Genomic DNA, 20,000 nt, shown 5'->3' with positions numbered 1-20,000 from the left:
AAGAAGTGCCTCACGCTGCACACAAATAACGTCTGTGAAATACACGCTTTCATTTGAATGCTGGGGTCAAAGCTAAGACGAATAAAACCTCTGTTAATATCACACAGAAACAAACACTGACAGGAAATCAGTGGAGCAGAAGCTAAAGACAGCTCTGAGGATTTAAGCCGAGACCAGAAACCATCGAAGCAAACGTGTCAGAGCCGGAGGAGCCGAACATCAGGACTCGCCGGGTGGATAAGGGCGGAGCTACGTGGCTCCAAAACTCACCAGACTGAGACCGGAGCAGCCGTGAGGGCCGGTGTGGGTTAAAGGGGCATTACGCCGCGTTAGCTGAACCCCGCGGAGAAGCCGGGCGCCTCGCCTCCCGCCGAGCAGCAGGAATCCAGACACGGAGGAATTTTTTCATCACTTTACTCATGAGGAGGGTTTTAAAACGATCCGCGGGGGCCCGGAGGGTCGGACAGTTCTGAGTACTGCAGTGTGTGTTTGTCTCAGTGACGTGCCTGCAGCCGGGGCCGGCACCGAGCCGCCAACCGCAGAAAGAGCTGATGATAGAGGAGCAGAAGCAGCCAGGCCTAACAGTGAACCAACCATAACCAGGTTTAACCATTACTATGCTTTAAACTTGCAGGGTTTCACGTTTAAAGACAGTCCCTGACGGAGGTGTCGTCACGGCGATCTGATCCATTCACAACCTGCAGACTTCACAGCCTGTGAGAACGTGGATGTTTGACTTACTTTCATTCACAGTGAGCTGAATCCCTTCATGAAACATTTCTAACTAATGCAGGAAATTATCATCAGAACAAACTCTGGTGTTTGAAGCACACAGCCGGGTGTCTCTTACACCGACACTGAACAGAAATGTGCTGATAGGACGATTCAGACGTGATGCTGGGGCTTAACAGCAGACGGAGCGGCGCTGATCTGATTCACGCTTGGACCTGAGTCCTCAGTGAAACAAACTGCAGCGTCAGCATTTGGCCGTTTGCATCCTCCTTCCTGTCCCCGCCCCCCCGCCGGCTGCAATATGTCGCTGCGGCCTCCAGCAGGTCGACCAGGTAACAAACCGTCTGTGCAGATCTGCACGCCGAGCGCACGTCCCACAGAGGAATCAGCGTTTAGCGCTTTTTTTGCTTTGAAAGGATAAAATGAGCCTGCAGGACGCAGCAGGAGGAAACATCAACACCTGAGCACAGAGATCAGCCGGACGCAGTCGTCACTTAAATCAAAGCCCAAACGGAAACCTGCAGGATGAACTCTACGGGAGCGACACTCAGCTGATAATCAGGAACATCCAATCAAAATCCGAGATGTTCCCTCTGTGCGTTAGTGCAGTGACATCACAGCAGCATTTTACTGATGAGGCCATCAAAGCAGCACAAACACGGTCCAGAGGTCCAGTTCAGGTGAAGCTAGCAGGCAGCTAGCAGCTACAGCCACCTGTGTCACCATCCACCTGTCAGCCAAAGAGGCCACGCCCCTAATAATGCTAACTTTTTAAACACATGCTGTGAGGGGGAATTATCGCTAGAGAACAATCAGTGTGCGTATCAGGTTATGAATGCTGGAAAGACTTCACACTGGAGTCGATGGGGACAGACTCGCTGAATTTCCAGGATCAACAACTGAAAAGTTTGATGTTTGCAGCCTGAAGAAAAAATGAGCTCTGTGGTGTTTTACATGCTGTGTTCATACAGCTGCTCATACTACACATGCATAATAACAGCAACTCACACGTGAGTGACCAAAGTAAAGTCAGCGTGTGCGAGGCGAAGGTGGATGTTCTGAGCAGCAGCAGGAGGATGATGATGATGATGGAGTGTGAGCAGCTGCTTGTTACTGCGATCTTCTTCCTCTTCACTTTGCCTTCATCACATCGAAGCCTCTGTGCGTCCCGTCAGTACTGATGTCGCTCCGATCCGCCACCTACTCACCTCGGCGCGGCGCCCCGCAGGCTCGCTCCGTTTGATCCATTACGGTTTGACGTGACCGGGCAGACGGACAGCTGCAGGGTCCAAAAGGTGCAGGAGTCAGGAGGAAGCATGTGTTCATGGTCGGACACCTGAGGCAGGTCGTTACCTCAGACTCTTTGATGTTGATCCAAGAAGTCGGAGCTCCAGTTTTGCCGAGCGGAATTCTGGGACTCATGGGTGTGTGAGAAGCCGGAATATAATGATGAGCAGCAGCTTTGATGTCGCACACCTGCAAAGGTGTTTGTGTGGTGACCTCTGACCTGTGCCGCTCAGCCTCTAAGCTCATAACGAGCGCCGTCACTTCAGCAGCACAGACCGCCAGCCTCACCACGAGGGGTTAATGAGTCAGCCTGTTTACACCGATCATGACCACCCTCCTCCCTCCTCCTCCACCCTCCCACCTCCTCCCGATGAGTCATTAACGAGCGCGGCCTTCAGTCTGGGAGGCGACGCTGCTGCACACGCTCATTACAGCCTCACTCAAAGAAGCGGCGCAGATCAGCCGGGCTGTTATTAGAGAGGGTGTGTTGGACGGCGGACCCATGTTGTTTACCTGCTGCAGTGCCAGCTGATTGGCTCAAAGGCACTGCGGCGAAAGTGCGAGGCTGTGCAGCGGCGAGCATTTTAAGAGACAGGGCGTCACGACGGGACGGCGAACGGCTCGTCTGGAGGACATGCGTTTACATCAGTCAGACCTCCGCTGACTCACAGAGGGTTAAACCAAACCACCGCCAGCGCCATCATGGATTTAGAGCTTAGAGGTCATTCAGTAATGAGCAGCGTTCAGACTGTTATTACAGAAGAAACACCGAAAACACACAAACCTCACACGAGCATCTGAGACAGCGCAAACATGTACAACATCTTTAATTCAGCAGATTATGAAGTCGAATAAAGGCATTTAAAGTCCAACCATCTGTCTGTCCATCCAACCATCTGTCTGTCCATCCAACCAACCATCTGTCTGTCCATCCAACCAACCACCCATCCGTCCATCCAACCAACCACCCATCCATCCATCTGTCTGTCCATCCATCCAACCATCTGTCTGTCCATCCATCCAATCGTCTGTCTGTCTGTCCATCCAACCACCCACCCACCCATCCATCCATCCATCCAACCAACCATCCATCCAACCATCTGTCTGTCCATCCATCCATCCATCCGTCTGTCCATTCAATTCAATTCAATTCAATTTTATTTATATAGCGCCAAATCACAACAAATGTCGCCTCAAGGCGCTTCATAGATACAGAGAAAAGCCCAACAATCATATGACCCCCTATGAGCAAGCACTTTGGCGACAGTGGGAAGGAAAAACTCCCTTTTAACAGGAAGAAACCTCCAGCAGAACCAGGCTCAGGGAGGGGCGGCCATCTGCTGCGACCGGTTGGGGTGAGAGAAGGAAGACAGGATAAAAGACATGCTGTGGAAGAGAGACAGAGATTAATAACAGATACGATTCAATACAGAGAGGTCTGTTAACACATAGTGAGTGAGAAAGGTGACTGGAAAGGAAAAACTCAATGCATCATGGGAATCCCCCGGCAGACTACATCTATTGCAGCATAACTAAGGGAGGATTCAGGGTCACCTGGTCCAGCCCTAACTATATGCTTTAGCAAAAAGGAAAGTTTTAAGCCTAATCTTAAAAGTAGAGATAGTGTCTGTCTCCTGAATCCAAACTGGAAGCTGGTTCCACAGAAGAGGGGCCTGAAAACTGAAGGCTCTGCCTCCCATTCTACTTTTAAATACTCTAGGAACAACAAGTAGGCCTGCAGAGCGGGAGCGAAGTGCTCTAATAGGGTGATATGGTACTACAAGGTCATTAAGATAAGATGGGGCCTGATTATTTAAGACCTTGTATGTGAGGAGCAGGATTTTGAATTCAATTCTGGATTTAACAGGAAGCCAATGAAGGGAAGCCAAAACAGGAGAAATATGCTCTCTCCTTCTAGTCCCTGTCAGTACTCTTGCTGCAGCATTTTGGATTAACTGAAGGCTTTTCAGTGAGTTTTTTGGACATCCTGATAATAATGAATTGCAGTAGTCCAGCCTGGAAGTAATAAATGCATGAACTAGTTTTTCAGCGTCACTCTGAGACAGGATATTTCTAATTTTAGAGATGTTGCGCAAATGGAAGAACGCAGTCTTACATATTTGTTTAATATGTGCGTTGAAGGACATATCCTGGTCAAAAATGACTCCAAGGTTCCTCACAGTGTTACTGGAGGCCAAGGTAATGCCATCCAGAGTAAGAATCTGGTTAGATACCATATTTCTAAGCTTTTCAGCGCCGAGTACAATGACCTCAGTTTGATCTGAGTTAAGAAGCAGAAAGTTAGAGGCCATCCAAGTCTTTATGTCTTTAAGACATTCCTGCAGTTTAACTAATTGGTGTGTGTTATCTGGCTTCATGGACAGATAGAGCTGGGTGTCATCTGCATAGCAGTGAAAATGTATGCTATGTCTTCTAATGATGCTGCCTAGGGGAAGCATGTATAATGTAAACAGAATTGGTCCTAGCACTGAACCCTGTGGAACTCCATAATTAACCTCAGTGTGTGAAGAGGACTCTCCATTTACATGCACAAATTGGAGTCTATTAGATAGATATGATACAAACCACTGCAGTGCAGTACCTGTAATACCTACAGCATGTTCTAATCGCTCTAATAGGATATTATGGTCAACAGTATCGAATGCTGCACTAAGGTCAAGAAGGACAAGCACAGAGATGAGTCCACTGTCAGAGGCCATAAGAAGATCATTTGTAACCTTCACTAAAGCTGTTTCTGTGCTGTGATGAGCTCTGAAACCTGACTGAAACTCTTCCAATAAACCATTCCTCTGCAGATGATCTGTTAGCTGTTTGACAACTACTCTTTCAAGGATGTTTGATATAAAGGAAGGTTGGAGATTGGCCTATAATTAGCTAAGACTGCTGGGTCTAGAGATGGCTTTTTGAGTAAAGGTTTAACTGCAGCCAGCTTGAAGGCCTGTGGTACATAGCTGATTATTAGAGATAGGTTGATCATATATAAGATCGAAGAATTAATCAATGGCAGGACTTCTTTGAGCAGTTTTGTAGGAATGGGGTCTAAAAGACACGTTGATGGTTTGGAGGAAGTAATTATTGAAGTTAACTCAGAAAGATCGATTGGAAAAAAAGAGTCTAACTTAACATCAATGGAACTAAGAGTAGCTGTAGATAATATTACATCTGTGGGATGATTATTGGTAATTTTTTCTCTAATGATAAAAATTTTATTTGTGAAGAAGTTCATGAAGTCATCACTAGTTAACGTTAAAGGGATGGTTGGCTCAAAAGAGCTCTGACTTTTTGTCAGCCTGGCTACAGTGCCAGTCCATCCATCCATCCATCCATCCATCCATCCGTCTGTCCATCCATCCATCCATCCATCCGTCTGTCCATCCATCCATCCATCCATCCATCCGTCTGTCCATCCAACCAACCGTCTGTCTGTCCATCCAACCACCCATCCACCCATCCATCCATCCATCCAACCATCCATCCAACCATCTGTCTGTCTGTCTGTCCATCCATCCAACCGTCCATCCATCCAACCATCCATCCATCCATCCAACCATCCATCCAACCATCTGTCTGTCCATCCATCCGTCCATCCAACCATTCATCCATCCATCCAACCATCTGTCTGTCTGTCCATCCATCCAACCATCTGTCTGTCCATCCAACCATCCATCCATCCATCCATCCAACCATCTGTCTGTCTGTCTGTCCATCCATCCAACCATCCATCCATCCGTCTGTCCATCCATCCATCCATCCAACCATCTGTCTGTCCATCCAACCAACCAGCCGTCTGTCTGTCCATCCAACCAACCAGCCGTCTGTCTGTCCATCCAACCAACCAGTCGTCTGTCTGTCCATCCAACCAACAATCATCTGTCTGTCTGTCCATCCAACCAACCAACAATCATCTGTCTGTCTGTCCATCCAACCATTCATCCAACCATCTGTCTGTCTGTCCATCCAACCATTCATCCAACCATCTGTCTGTCTGTCCATCCAACCATTCATCCATCCAACCAACCATCCATCCAACCATCCGTCTGTCCGTCCATCCATGCAACCATCCATCTGTCTGTCCGTCCATCCATCCAACCATCCATCCATCCGTCTGTCTGTCCATCCATCCATCCAACCATCTGTCTGTCCATCCAACCAACCAGCCATCTGTCTGTCCATCCAACCAACCAACAATCATCTGTCTGTCTGTCATCCAACCATCCATCCAACCATCCATCTGTCTGTCCATTCAACCATTCATCCAACCATCTGTCTGTCTGTCCATCCAACCATCCATCCAACCAACCATCCATCCAACCATCTGTCTGTCTGTCTGTCCGTCCATCCATCCATCCATCCAACCAACCGTCTGTCTGTCCATCCAACCAACCAACCATCTGTCTGTCTGTCCATCCAACCATCCATCCATCCAACCAACCATCCATCCAACCATCTGTCTGTCTGTCCGTCCATCCATCCAACATCCATCTGTCTGTCCGTCCATCCATCCAACCATCCATCTGTCTGTCCGTCCATCCATCCAACCATCCATCTGTCTGTCTGTCCATCCATCCAACCATCTGTCTGTCCATCCAACCAACCATCCATCTGTCTGTCCATCCAACCAACCAACAATCATCTGTCTGTCTGTCCATCCAACCATCCATCCAACCATCCATCTGTCTGTCCAACCAACCAACCATCCATCCATCCATCCATCCAACCGTCTGTCTGTCTGTCCATCCAACCAACCAACCATCTGTCTGTCTGTCCATCCAACCATCCATCCATCTGTCTGTCCATCCAACCATCCATCCAACCATCTGTCTGTCTGTCCATCAAACCATCCATCCAACCAACCATCCATCCAACCATTCATCCAACCATCTGTCTGTCTGTCCGTCCATCCATCCATCCAACCATCCATCCATCCAACCAACCGTCTGTCTGTCTGTCCATCCAACCAACCATCTGTCTGTCTGTCTGTCCATCCAACCATCCATCTGTCTGTCCATCCAACCATCCATCTGTCTGTCCATCCAACCATTCATCCAACCATCTGTCTGTCTGTCCATCCAACCATCCATCCAACCAACCATCCATCCAACCATCTGTCTGTCTGTCCGTCCATCCATCCATTCAACCATCCATCCATCCAACCATCCATCCAACCAACCGTCTGTCTGTTTGTCCATCCAACCAACCAACCATCTGTCTGTCCATCCATCCAAACATCCATCGAACCATCCATCTGTCTGTCCATCCAACCATCCATCCAACCATCTGTCTGTCTGTCCATCAAACCATCCATCCATCCAACCATCTGTCTGTCCATCCATCCAAACATCCATTGAACCATTGATCCATCTGTCTGTCTGTCCATCCATCCAACCATCTGTCTGTCCATCCAACCAACCAGCCGTCTGTCTGTCCATCCAACCAACCATCCATCCAACCATCTGTCTGTCCATCCATCCAACCATCCATCCATCCAACCATCTGTCTGTCCATCCATCCATCCATCCAACCATCTGTCTGTCCATCCAACCAACCAGCCGTCTGTCTGTCCATCCAACCAACCATCCAACAATCATCTGTTTGTCTGTCCATCCAACCATCCATCCAACCATTTGTCTGTCCATCCAACCATCTGTCTGTCTGTCCATCCATCCATCCATCCAACCATCCATCCAACCAACCATCTGTCTGTCCATCCAACCAACCGTCTGTCCATCCAACCAACCATCCAACCAATCATCTGTCTGTCCATCCATCATCCGTCCGTCCATCCATCTGTCCTCTTCCACTTGTCTTTATTGGGGCCATCACCATGGACAGTGTGTCATGGGGCTAACACAGAGAGAGACAGACAACCATTCACACTTACAGGCAATTTGAAGTCACCAGTTAACCTAACCCCACTAACTGCACATGTTTGGACTGTGGGAGAACACACAAACTCTACACAGAAAGGCCCTGCCCACATGGTGGCGTAAACCCAGGACCTTCTTGCTGTGAGATGACAGCGACGCATGTGTTTCAGCTCTTCAACGCGGCCTTTAAACTCAACAGGTGTTTTCCTGAGTTTCTTTTCCTGCACAAGACCAACAATAACAACAATAATAATCATCTTCATCATCATCGCAGTCTCTATTGAGCATAAGTTGTGACAAAATGTGAGGCCTGCAATTACTGAATGTGTGTGTGTGTGACGCACAGAGCTCAGCGCTGTCTGAGCAGCTCGTTTTGTAATTTAATGATGTTGAAAATAAGCGTTACGCTTAGGAAACATCTGACTTCTGAGTCACTGATTCCACAGAAAGTAACACACACACACACACACACACACCTCTGTTGTGCAAAGCTAAAATAACAGGGACGTATCAGACGCCCTTGAAGAGATCTGAAGTGATATAAATTTCCCAAACTTCCAAACAGACTCATCCCAACACCCCTGTGACACCTGAGCTGTTTTAAACTGGGCATAAACGCGTCCTGTTTAGCTCGGGATATTAAGTAAACTGCACTTTTTATATAAAGGCTCCAGATTCTCAGTCACAGTGAGCACGTTCGAAACAGACTAACAACACAAAGTACAAACGAATGTAAATGATACTCCTTTTAACAGCGTATACTTTCTATGTTAACATTTTCACAGGATTAATACATCAATGTCAGTGTGTGTGTGTGTGTGGGAGAGCCTGAAAGCTGGGGTCAAAGGTCAGAGCGTGAGGCGGTACCTGCAGAGCGCTGTTCAGGAAGCAGCTGTTCTGTCCCGGCTCGTTGCTCAGCCCTTTGCTGGGAGCGATGGACGTCATGGTGCGAGGTGTCAGGATTCCCTGCGTCCCAGCCCCGCCTCCTCCTCCTCCGCTGACACCACTTCCACTGCTGCCTGATGCAAAGTAGTTCCTCTTCCACGACATATTCCCAGTTTGTTCTCGTCCTCGCTCCCTGTAGGGATCAACTTCCTGTCGCGTATTCTCGCTTCAGTGCAGATTGATCCATTTCCTCCAGCCAAGAGGGGGGCGGAGATAAAAGTATCCAGAAACGAAGGACGTGAAGTCAAACAGGAACGTTAGCATCCAATAAAACGTAAAAAACAATAAATCATCTGAACGTCTGACATGTATCAGTTATCTAAAATTTCTCACTTCGGTATTTCAGGGATTAAAAGGCTTCACAGTCTTAATGAGTATCTGTTTACAGGCTGAATATTCCACACAAACAATTCCCAGCATTCCCAAAATCCTCTGCTGTGTAATCCCAGGATTCCTGCCCGTCTATCCACCCTTCAAACATCAGCAAGAGCAGGTCACACTCAGGTCAGAGGTCGAGTGTAGGCAGCCAATCGGAACATACCTGCTGGAGAGAAAGAGAACAGGGAGGCTTTAGAGGAGGAGCTTATTTACCATCGCGCTCGTTCGTGCTCTGCCGGACTCCCCCATCCTCACGCACGCCCAACCTTTTGCTAATCAAACACAGAGACAAACGTCTCTGATGTTCTGTGTGGACCGGTTGAGCAGCGCCCAGCTCCAACACGTCAACACAAAGGGTGCTGTAAAGCAGTTCGAGGTGCTGCGACGTCCCCAAAGCTCACAGGAAGTATTTCACCACAACAGAAACCTGTAAACTTTGTGTGCATCCATCACCTCGACCCCTGATACCAAACCCTGCAGCTCCATTTGATGAGCTCGTGAGCGTGCGTTTGATTCCGTTAGACGTTAACACTTAAATCTAAATGACAGTAAAACACTTCCTGCTGTTTGAAGCCCAGCCTCAGTGGACGTGTAACACCCTCCGGATTTAAAACACGTGCACGGTTACTGATGACATCAGCAGAAGCGCAGCAGGGCCCGAGCTGTGTGCAAACTGCAGGAGCAGAGACATGAAGGTGTGCTGGGTAATGACAGGCTGCAGGGCTGCCATTACTCTGTAATAACTGGCCTGTGAAGCTCCTCTAAGACCGCAGACTGAGATAATGTTAGGCCTGTGCAGTGCAGATGCTGTAATGAATCCTCACTGCAGTCACGCCCTCTCCACTCCTGCCCACACCTCCCTCGCTCGCTCTCGGTATTGTTCCCCCACCAAGATTAAGACAGACGCAGATGTGAAGATATACAGATGTTAGAAAGCCAGACGTGAGGCACAGAAAGAGGTGGAGCCAGGTCGATAAGGGAAACGGGCTCAGATTTGGGCCTAATGGCCTTTGACACCACCCTGTCCAGACTGGAGCTTTGATCCTGATCACGTCCTCACTGGTTAAACCAGACCCAGGCTAAAGTCTGGGCTTCACCTTTGACCTTTGAGCCTGAAAATGAGCTGCTGTGCTGCCTCAGGCGGGGTTCAGTTTGATCAGACCCTTCTGTAGTGCACCATCATCATGCTACACCCTCAAAGGCGTAGATCTGTGAGTCGGCGCCTAGGAGGCCGTTTCCTCTCCTACGCAGCGCTCTTATGAAACAGATCGCACATTTAATCATTAACTGTCAGACTCCGTTCCGGTGGGCGGAGCCATGCTCCTGAAGCGTTTCCCTCTTTAGCCTCGGCTGTTTCCATGCAAACTGCCCACCAAACACTCACAAACAGGTTATGAGTCACACGGAGTGCATGTTCAACAGCTCACTGAGCTCAGCACGCGCTCGGCAGCACGCGCTCGCCAGCACGCGCTCGCCAGCACAGGCTCGCCAGCACGCCTCACACGACCGGCACCACCTGCACCAACCTCCTGGTTCAAAGGATCAATGCAAAGGTTTGGAGCAGGGTTTGGGTTAGGAAAGGGTTACACAACGCAGTGCCTTCTGAAGTGGTGTGTGTCCGTGTGTGTGCGTGCCTGTGTGTGCGTGCATGTGTGTGCGTGCATGTGTGTGCGTGCGGTAATCTGCAGGTCAGAGCAGAGGGAGGTGAGGAGGGATTAGCCTGATCAGACGCGTCTGTCTGGTCAGGATTACGCCGTCTGTCTGCGGGTGTTTCTGTGCAGGACCGAGTCTCCGTGTGGACACTTGACAGGTTCAGAACTGGGACCGGTTTCACAAAGTCAGAGCACAGACTCAGGCGGGCGTTTCACTCGCTGAGGTCAGAGGTGTTCTCTGTCTGGCTGTAAGCCCGAGGGTTAGAGGGTTAGCGTGAAGCAAACAGCGTGGCTGCATCATCAACAAACCACTGCTGTGATTTCTGCCTTACAACACGTACAGCTTTGTTTATGATCTCAGGGGGTTCAAATGATTTTAGCGTGGTGAGTGCAAACTAACAGCCTGGATCATTCGACTGCCTCTGCGGCAGTGAAATGTCATTTAAAGGAAAAGTATAAGAGCAAAAGGCAGGCTGAGAGGCAGCGAGGAGCTCATGGAGCTTAAGTAACTCGAGTGAAACTCCGAACGACTCGCCTCACTTCCTGCGCAGAAAACTAAAATGTGACGAGGACCAAACGACACGTTCACGCTGCACAATTTCTGACATCTCTAACCCGGTTCTCCCAAACACATCTGGCAAATACATACAGCAGGTAAACCAGCAGGTGGCGCTACAGCTATTATTTAATCCAAGACATTTTTCTCAATGAAAGCGGCTCCAGTGCACTGAGACACACCGAGGCACTGAGGCTGCGCTGTGGACATCCAGGCTGCAGTTCCTCTAACGTCCATCGGAGGCTCCAGCAGGGAGTCAGTGAAGGACACAAGTTTGAGTTATCTGATAAATCCTGAGCTGAGGCCATCTAGTGAGGTCTTTGTCAGACACAGGCTTAAAAACAATGAAGTGGGCGGAGCTCCGGGCCTACATGTGATGACAGAGTGATTAATGAAAACTCCAAAGCTGACCAGCAAACAGGTGAAACAAAGAAAACCAATCGTATCGCCCGCTCTAACGCTTTTAGGGTGTTTGGGTTTTTACCTGTAGACTAACTTCCTGTTAGTGATTAGTGGTAGCACAGGTCAGAGGTCATTTCCTCTCCCGGTGAGCGCCGAGGCTGATTTAGTGTAAAACTGATTATGTAACAAAACGGCAGTCTGTCGCAGAGGCTTTACAGCCACACACACACACACACACGCACAGGCGCGCACACACACACAGCAATATAATCACCTCTAATTCAGCAGGCTGGCTCGGTGCTGCCTGTGTGCAGCCTGACCGCGGCTGCACTGGGAGCACTGGGCAGAGTGGGGGTGCTGGGATAAAGCCGGGGGGTGGGGGCATCGATTTGATTCGGTCTGTGAGCTCACACCTTGTTTTCAGACTCGCAGCTCCTCGTCAGCGAGCAAAAACAACCAAACCCAGAGAGCCCCTGCTCAGCGAGTCGGACCGTCCAGCTCCGGGGCCGACGCCACGACCACGTCACAAACCGCAGTGCAGGCGGGGGGGTGACGGTTCGCCTCGACCTTATGCTTTGCACTGACACACACGTTCAGATGTGGGGACCTCAGTGTGCTCAGATTTGGACTGTCGGGGACGGTCTTCAGGGGGTGGTCCTCGCTCTGACACACCCACCTGTCCTCCACCTGCTGCCGTCCCTGATGGTGGAGATGGAATGCGAGCGGATTGGTCCACGAGTGGAAAGATCTCTGACGGCCTGCGTGTCAAACATGGCTCAGCACTCACATGTTTTTTTTTTTTACATGTACATAATTTTTCTTAACTTTTGCTTTTGCTGCACGGGGAGGCGGGGTTCTGGTTTGGGCTCTTTCTGAGGTTTTTTGGTCTCTGAGACTCTTTAAAAACAATTCGCCAAATAAACAAAGATCACAATGAAGTTAAGAAACGAACGATGACGTAAATACAAATATAAAAACAATAAGACGTGATCAATATTTGGCTGTTTGAGGCTCATTTCAAATTATTAACCTTAAGTCATTTTAAATCTGCTTATACTTATTATGCCAAACATTACATACAATACAGCTATGTTCTTGTCATTTAAAATTTTAATGATTTTAATGCTCATTTTAATATAAAGTACCATAAAAATAATTGACATGGAGTAACTAGTCGATTTATCATTAGGGCTGCCACAAACGATTATTTTGATAGTCGACTAATCAGATCATCATCCATTGGACATAAAACGTACAGCTTATTGCACCAGCAGCATCTGCTCTTATATAACTATCATTAGCTTACAGCTTTAAGTGTTTAAGGTATGTGCTAACTAAAAATAAAAACAAGATGATAGTTTGTTAAATTTTAATGAAATTTGCAGATTGTTTCGGTGAAGTTTAATAAACTCCTTGCTATCTAAAATATAACAGGACACCGGAGTAAATTCTCGAGCATCTCACACTTCTGATAATCAGCTGTCTGCTTGATGTTTATTCAGCTGTGTAAAAACTATAACTTTAATCTCAGCCAAACCGATTTACTCAGGAACAAATAAAATACTAAAAAAAGCCAAACAATAACAGTTTTAAGTTATCTAAGTGACTTATATATCATGTTTACCTGAGTAGCGAAAGATGGCGGTGGGGGAGTCCGGTGTTCTCGTTAGCCTAGCCCCCGGCTAGCTATCGAGCTAGTGGCTAACAGACGTCTCCGAAAACGTCGGAGCGCTTTTGAAAATATGTGGTGTCTTGATAAACTGAGCAGATATTTGAGGTTTACACAGCTACATTCTCGCCTGAAAATATGTTAAATGTTTATTTTGTGACCCAGAAAGAATAATAAGAGTAATATTAAAACTAAATAGCTGCCGCCATTGTTGGAAACTGAGCTGGGCTGCGCTATGAATTCTGGGACACAGCTTCTTCTTCTTCTTCGGGGTTTAACGGCAGCTGGCATCCTTGTACATGCAGTGCTGCCATCTTCTGTTTCAGTCCGTTATTACACTCTTAAATCCTACTACTTATTCCTGCGTCTTTTGGGATCTTACAAAGCTTCAAACGCGTCAACTATTAAATCAGTCGTCGACGATTTTGATAGTCGACTAATCGTGGCAGCCCTATTTATCATAGTTGGAATTAAATAATAATAATAATAATAATAATAAATAAGCACTAAAACTTTGTTCTTGAGCTTATTTGATTTTTTAAATGCGATTTATTTTGTCCGCTTCGGTGCGCCGTAGACGGCCTCAGACGCAGGCTGTTCCCTTTGCTGTGCCTGTATCTTTGCCCACAGGATGAATCTAATAAACGCTCTGTGATGTTTTCAGGCTGCTGGAACAAATCGATTGAAGCTCGATTCATGTAAAGTGCAGATTCTCGGGTCCTGCGGGACTCTCTGGAGCCTCTGCTCAACATTTACTCATCAAATTAAAGTCAATACTTGTAAAAATGAAACGTGCCAGATGCAGAAAACACTAAATAATGAGGAGGTGACGGACGGCGGTGAGAAGAGGAGGAGGACGCGGTTTCTTTAAAGGCGTTTAACGGCAGCCGAGCTTAGATCCTCGCTAAGACGCTCTCCGGGCAGACCCGGCGTCGCTGACCTGCTTGGCAGCTCGTCTGGAGGAAGATTTGGGGCCTAATGACTAAAAAGGAGAGCTCATGAATATACAGCTGTCCTTCAGCGCTGCCACGGCCCCAAAATAACTCTGAGAATTTGGGAATGTGGAGCACTTCAATCACTTAATTCCACTCAGTGAAAGGAGGAATTAGCTTCTTGTCGTCTCCCCCGTGAGGCTCTCAGACGAGCCGAGGACGACGGCCTCGGCAGCTCTCAGAGCGGCTGCTTTTTAAACACCAGCAGCAGAAGAAAAGACGCCTGCTGTCACTCCCATGAATTCAAGTCATGTTTTATTCACAATCGGACCAAAATATGATGTTTACATGTTGTAATGTCTGCAGGTTTGGCAGCAGAGTGATGCAGACGATGTACATCAGCTGCATTAGTGAGTCAGTGCAGGCGTGTGGCTAACGTTAGCGGTGTTTCCTGATTTTAAAGTTGATTAAGAGCGATGCATCGATGCACTTGATGAAAACACAGATTATTGTCTGTGATGAAAACAATCCTGTTTCAGTCGAGGGAACCGGAGCGGCACCGATCCGTGTCTCACAGATGTTTCAGCCAATCACAGGAAGTGAAACCCCAGCATTAACCTGTAACTGAACTACGCCGTGGACACATGACTGCTCACTGCACCATCTTGTGGTGCAAAGTGGTATCACACCAAAGTACAGCGCGGCCCTTTGTCCACACTTCGGCTGACATCACCGCGGCTCCTTTCTGCTCACTTTGGAAGGTTTTTAACTATTTTTAAAGACACATATTTAAAATAAGCAGCCCTAACGACGCCAGCGTTCTCATTTAGCCTGTCATTAACAACCTGCCAAACTCTGCTGAGACTTGTGAGAGCTTCAGAGGTCACGAGTGGGGTTCTCGCAGACCCACGCTTCATGCTGGAGAATATTTACAGCTCCAGGAAGCGCGTCGTAACGCTGGTATTGAAACGCGCGGTACAAACAAACTTTATTATCACTGTTATTATCTGTTTGTGTCTGAGCTGGAAAACCGTTTGACTGCACGTCTGACGTGTCCTGATCAAAAATCTACATATTTCAAGTCTGAATATTTTCCAACAACACTGCAACTTTAGAAGCTGTTACACAGATACGACAATAACAGCTCCACGGTTAATTGTTCCCTCAGCTCTCACTCACGTGTCTTATCTGCAGTCCGGTGTTGGGATGTCAGCCTCAGATGTAACGATCAGTGATGATGATGATGATGCTCGGGTTTCACTTCAGAAACAGGACTTTAAAGCTTCTAACTCACAAACTTTTCCCCATGTGAGCGCTTCAGCCGTTTCCCGTCATCACACCCTCTCCTCTCAAAGTATTGTTCTAATTTTCACTCTCCACATTCCTCACAGCAGCAGCAGCTCCATCACTTCAGAGAATCAACAGTAAATCATCCAGACTGGGAGGAGGTCTTCCTCCTCCTCCTCCTCTTTCAGCACATTATTTTCCCATGAATACTGCTGAATAATGTTCTTTAATTTAAAGCTCAGTGGCCGCCCCGGCACACTACATAACTCACATTTCCTGCAGGACAGTGAGAGCTGCTGCACCTCCAAAACTTCCCTGAGAGGTGGAGATGCTTCAGCCTGATGGAGCTGCAGTGAAACCAGACCTACAGGTTGTTTTACTCCGATTAAACCTGCTTCTGTTCACGATGATTCATTAAACCACATCGGTGACCACCCATGTGTGGAACATGAGAGCAGCTAGTTTTGTAGTTTTTGGCTCTGAAATCTCGTTTGTTACACGAAAATCAAAGAAACCACTCATTCCATCGCATTTTGTCGCACCGCGCCAAACTCCTTTTAAAAATATGGCACTTTAATGTTTCTTTGCTTGTTAAGCACAGCACACAAGGTAAATAATATTAAAGAAATGCCGTTTTAAAAATCGGGAACAGCGCTTTAATTCGGCTGATTCAGTTCCAGCCCACACTTACATTTCATAAGCAAACAGATCTCTTTAAAAGTCCCAGCCTGTTGTTCCCGGTGATGAAGAGCAGCAAGGATCCACGGATGGAGTTGGGATCGATGACAAAGATGAGGACCGGTGTGTACGCGGTGTGAGTGACCCCGACACACGGCGTCGGGATCAAACCCGAAACGTGCGCAGAAGCAGCGAAGCAGTGCGGCGGAAAACCCGCAGTTTTTAACCGGAGTCCGGCGCACCGCACCGGGGCTACATTACATCACTTCTAGCAAACTTCACGGGAGAACAATGAGGGCGAAGCAGCTTCGGCGGGCCGGGCTGACCCGGGCACAGCCTCCAGCTGGCAGCACGGAAGCACGGACTCCGGCCGGACGGGGAGCCCGGCAGCGCCAGCGGGTCCCGGTTGTGCCCGGTACCGACAGCCCGGTGACACTGCTGCGTTCCGAGGCTCGAGCTGAACACGCAGGCAAAAAAGCGGAAACATGGAGGCATGAAAGGAGCTCACCTGTGGCCGGAGCAGCGAGGCAGAGCCCGGGGGAAGGCGGCCGGCGTGTCCGGGGAAGGAACGGCGGCGGAGGTTATTGTGTTTGAAGCGGCAGGACGGAGGGGGAGGGGTTACTACCTGCAGCATGGGGCGCGAGCACCAGCGCGTGCGCCGGTGCGATGGTGTGCGAGCACGTGAGCGCGTGCGTGCGTATGAGACGGAGGCTTCCGAGGACTGCTGCTGCTCCTCAGGGTGATTCAAGTAAAAGTCAAGCAAAGGTCCTTTACTGAACCGGGAAAAACACCGGAACTAAGCTCCGTTGGTCACGCTCACGTGTGTTACACCTGCAGCAAATCACGTCATAAAGTGTGCACGCTCAGCCGCTGAGCCAGCATTACCTGTATATAAAAGATGGACATTTTTGCTGCCAAGACAGAAGAGCCCTGTTAGGACAAGAGGGCGGAGTTACAGACACTGATAGGTCTGTAGTACGGTGACCTCACAGCAGCCATGTTATTGGTCACATTATGTCATTAAAAAGGCTCCATCAGCGCAAACACAGAGCTAGCAGCTACAGCTGTCTGTGTCACCATCCACCTGTCAGTCACAGAGGCCACGCCCCTAATAGCCATTCGTCTCTGCCTCCTGAAACGAACCCCTGATAAACTGTTCGTCTCTGTTCTCCACTATGTGCATGTAGAGGTACTCTCCTTCTCTACGTTCCTCTTTGACTTCCTCTTATCGTGTAACAAAACTTTAATATAGCTGTAATTAAGGTGGAAATGATCATTTGTGTATCAGGCTGTAAACATTTCTCATGTGAAGTTTTAACATGGGAGTCTATGGGGGCTGACTCATGCTGGAGCCTCTGCTGGACACTAGAGGAACTGCAGCTTTTGGGACTACAGCACTGATGCTTTAAAGTTATCGTTTCGCCCCCCAAACGTCCTCGAGTGTGTATATCTAACATTTTTCTCCCTCACTCTCACTAAGTAACACGCAAGCAGCTTTTATAATGACGTTTGTTCTGAAGTATGCCTTTACAGTAAATCTCTGGTACCGCCCGTTTCTTTGATCCAACATGTAAGAGCGGACATTTGTTGTTTTTAAAAAATGATGAATGTTTTTGTGCTAAATGTGTCCTAACACTGGACCCTTTAGGGTATATTTAAGGTAATCACATGGATTTACTGTGAGATCAGGTGAATTCAGTATGATCACATTTAAATAACGTCATGAGCTTATCAGCACAGTTGTATCTGAAAACAAGAGACTAATCTGGGAGTGTGGTGGTGAAAATAAAGACCTGCAAGCTGACTGTGCAGCACGCAGCAGTGCTGAAGTCATCAGCCGACCGTGTGTGTGTGTATGAGGCTCTATCGATGAGGTTATTGATCACATTCGGAGCACAGGAGGACACTTTGGGCTCAGCTCTGACTGCAGGAGCTGCACAGGGCTCATGATGCACACGTTTAAACCATCGTTCATGGTTTTAATAAGTAAAAGTCCTTTCTGTTCCTTCAGTCGGCACACACACTGACATGGACAGATGAAGAAAATGTGGGGCCCAGGGCATAGCCATAGCAACCCCCCCCCCCCCCTACACACACACACACACACACACACACACCCCACCTATCTGTGAGAACACAGAGTTAAGACCTTCACTGGAAAGGGCATAAAACAACTTGTTCTTGTTTTTGTCCATTTTTAGTGACGTTAAAAATCTTCGGTTCCTAATGAATTTGGAGAAACACGTTAAAATGCTGCCCCCTGGTGGTGAAAAAGCAGAGGGTTATTACCAAACTGCAGCTGGAGATGATTTTAATGACACATATACTGCTGTAGCTTTGTCTATAACAATCCAGCATCATAGATATTCAGTGGTGTCAAACATAAGGCCCGGGGCCCAGAACTGGTCCTGCACAGAGCCCTATGTGGCCCACTGGGCAGTTTTGGAAAATATGAAGCATGGCACAGATTTGAAGATTTGAAAAATCAGTCACATAAATGAGAGAAAAATCCTGTTTTTGATTTTCGACTGTGCGTTGCTCACCGTGGCCCACATCTCAACAGATTTAGATTTTTTTATTTGCTAAATATGATAACACAGCAAAGATTAAAACTGGATTTGCCACAGTTTGTTATATTTTCAGCCTGACTTTTAGACTGAAAGGGTCACTCCCAGACTTCATACAGCTGCTCACATGGAAACAAATGAAACCGCAGCAAAACAAAATAAATTTATGGTTTTTATGTCACAGAGAAAATTGAAGCTGAGCGACTTTATGAGTGGAAACAGCTGCAGTCCAGAAACAACAGCAGCAGCACTCGATGAACCCCAGGAAACACCGGCCCAGAGAAACGATGCTCACACACAGTCATTTAAGAATCGTTTAATATCCGAACGCAAAGACTTGTTTCTCCTCGCAGAGGATCTGCTGCAGCCACGGTAAAAACAGGAGGAGGGCCGAGCAGTAAGTCCACGCTGTTTAATGAAATAACAGGAGCTGCTCGGCTCATGTTTGGGTGGAGAACACGTCTGAACCGCAGCGCAGCCTCAAACATTCCTCTGCTGGGAGGAATCCGCCTGGCTCTCATTAAACTGGGCTGAACCGGAGCGCAGCAGCAGACGCTTCACGCTCACTCGCTCGTTTGTTTGCTTCTGACTTTTTAATTTAAAGCAGACGATGTCAGTGTGAAAGTGCCAAAAGACTCTCCGCTGCCTCTCTTTCTTTCTTCTGCAGTTTTTATTCTTTAAAGAGACTCTCGGGAAAGTGGAAGCACCTTAAAGCTGCAGTCTTTTTGATGGCCAGCAGGGGGCGATCTCTGAGCTCGCTCAACTCTTTGATCTCGATTCACGTCTGACTGAATCAAGTTAGGAGGAGGGGGGTTTTCCACCCAGAGGGAGGCAGAGTGAGCGGTGCAGAGGTCAAAGGTCACAGCACACAGACAACAGTGGTTAGAGGGAGTGTGTGGTTAAAGTGGACAGACGCCATGTTTTTACTGGGCCTTTAAACCACGAACACGTAAAATCTGTGAATCTTCTAACGCAGCTGTTCACAGGACTAATTAACAGCTCTCACCAATCAGATCGCTGCATTCAG

At 48.0% G+C, this 20,000-nt stretch overlaps 1 protein-coding gene across 2 annotated transcripts in view; it reads right to left on the bottom strand.

Moving 5' to 3' along the window:
* Window positions 1–17,051, bottom strand: part of usp54a (ubiquitin specific peptidase 54a) — a 41,040-nt gene extending 23,989 nt beyond the window's left edge. The window contains exons 1-3 of one of the 2 annotated variants that reach the window (XM_085183155.1): window positions 16,915–17,051; window positions 9,186–9,396; window positions 8,775–9,042 (exon numbers count right to left, since the gene is read on the bottom strand). In XM_085183155.1, coding sequence (XP_085039281.1) covers window positions 8,775–8,957 — 183 coding nt within the window. In that variant the 5' untranslated portion in view covers window positions 8,958–9,042; window positions 9,186–9,396; window positions 16,915–17,051. Of the gene's footprint in view, window positions 1–8,774; window positions 9,397–16,914 lie in introns of both variants that reach the window. The other variant, XM_085183157.1, reaches the window with a different exon arrangement.
* Window positions 17,052–20,000: the final 2,949 nt, after the last annotated feature.

The sequence above is a fragment of the Neolamprologus multifasciatus genome, chromosome 13 (assembly GCF_963576455.1).
Source record: "Neolamprologus multifasciatus chromosome 13, fNeoMul1.2, whole genome shotgun sequence".
NCBI classification, from domain to species: Eukaryota; Metazoa; Chordata; class Actinopteri; order Cichliformes; family Cichlidae; genus Neolamprologus; species Neolamprologus multifasciatus.
This window is presented reverse-complemented; position numbering and strand designations above follow the sequence as displayed.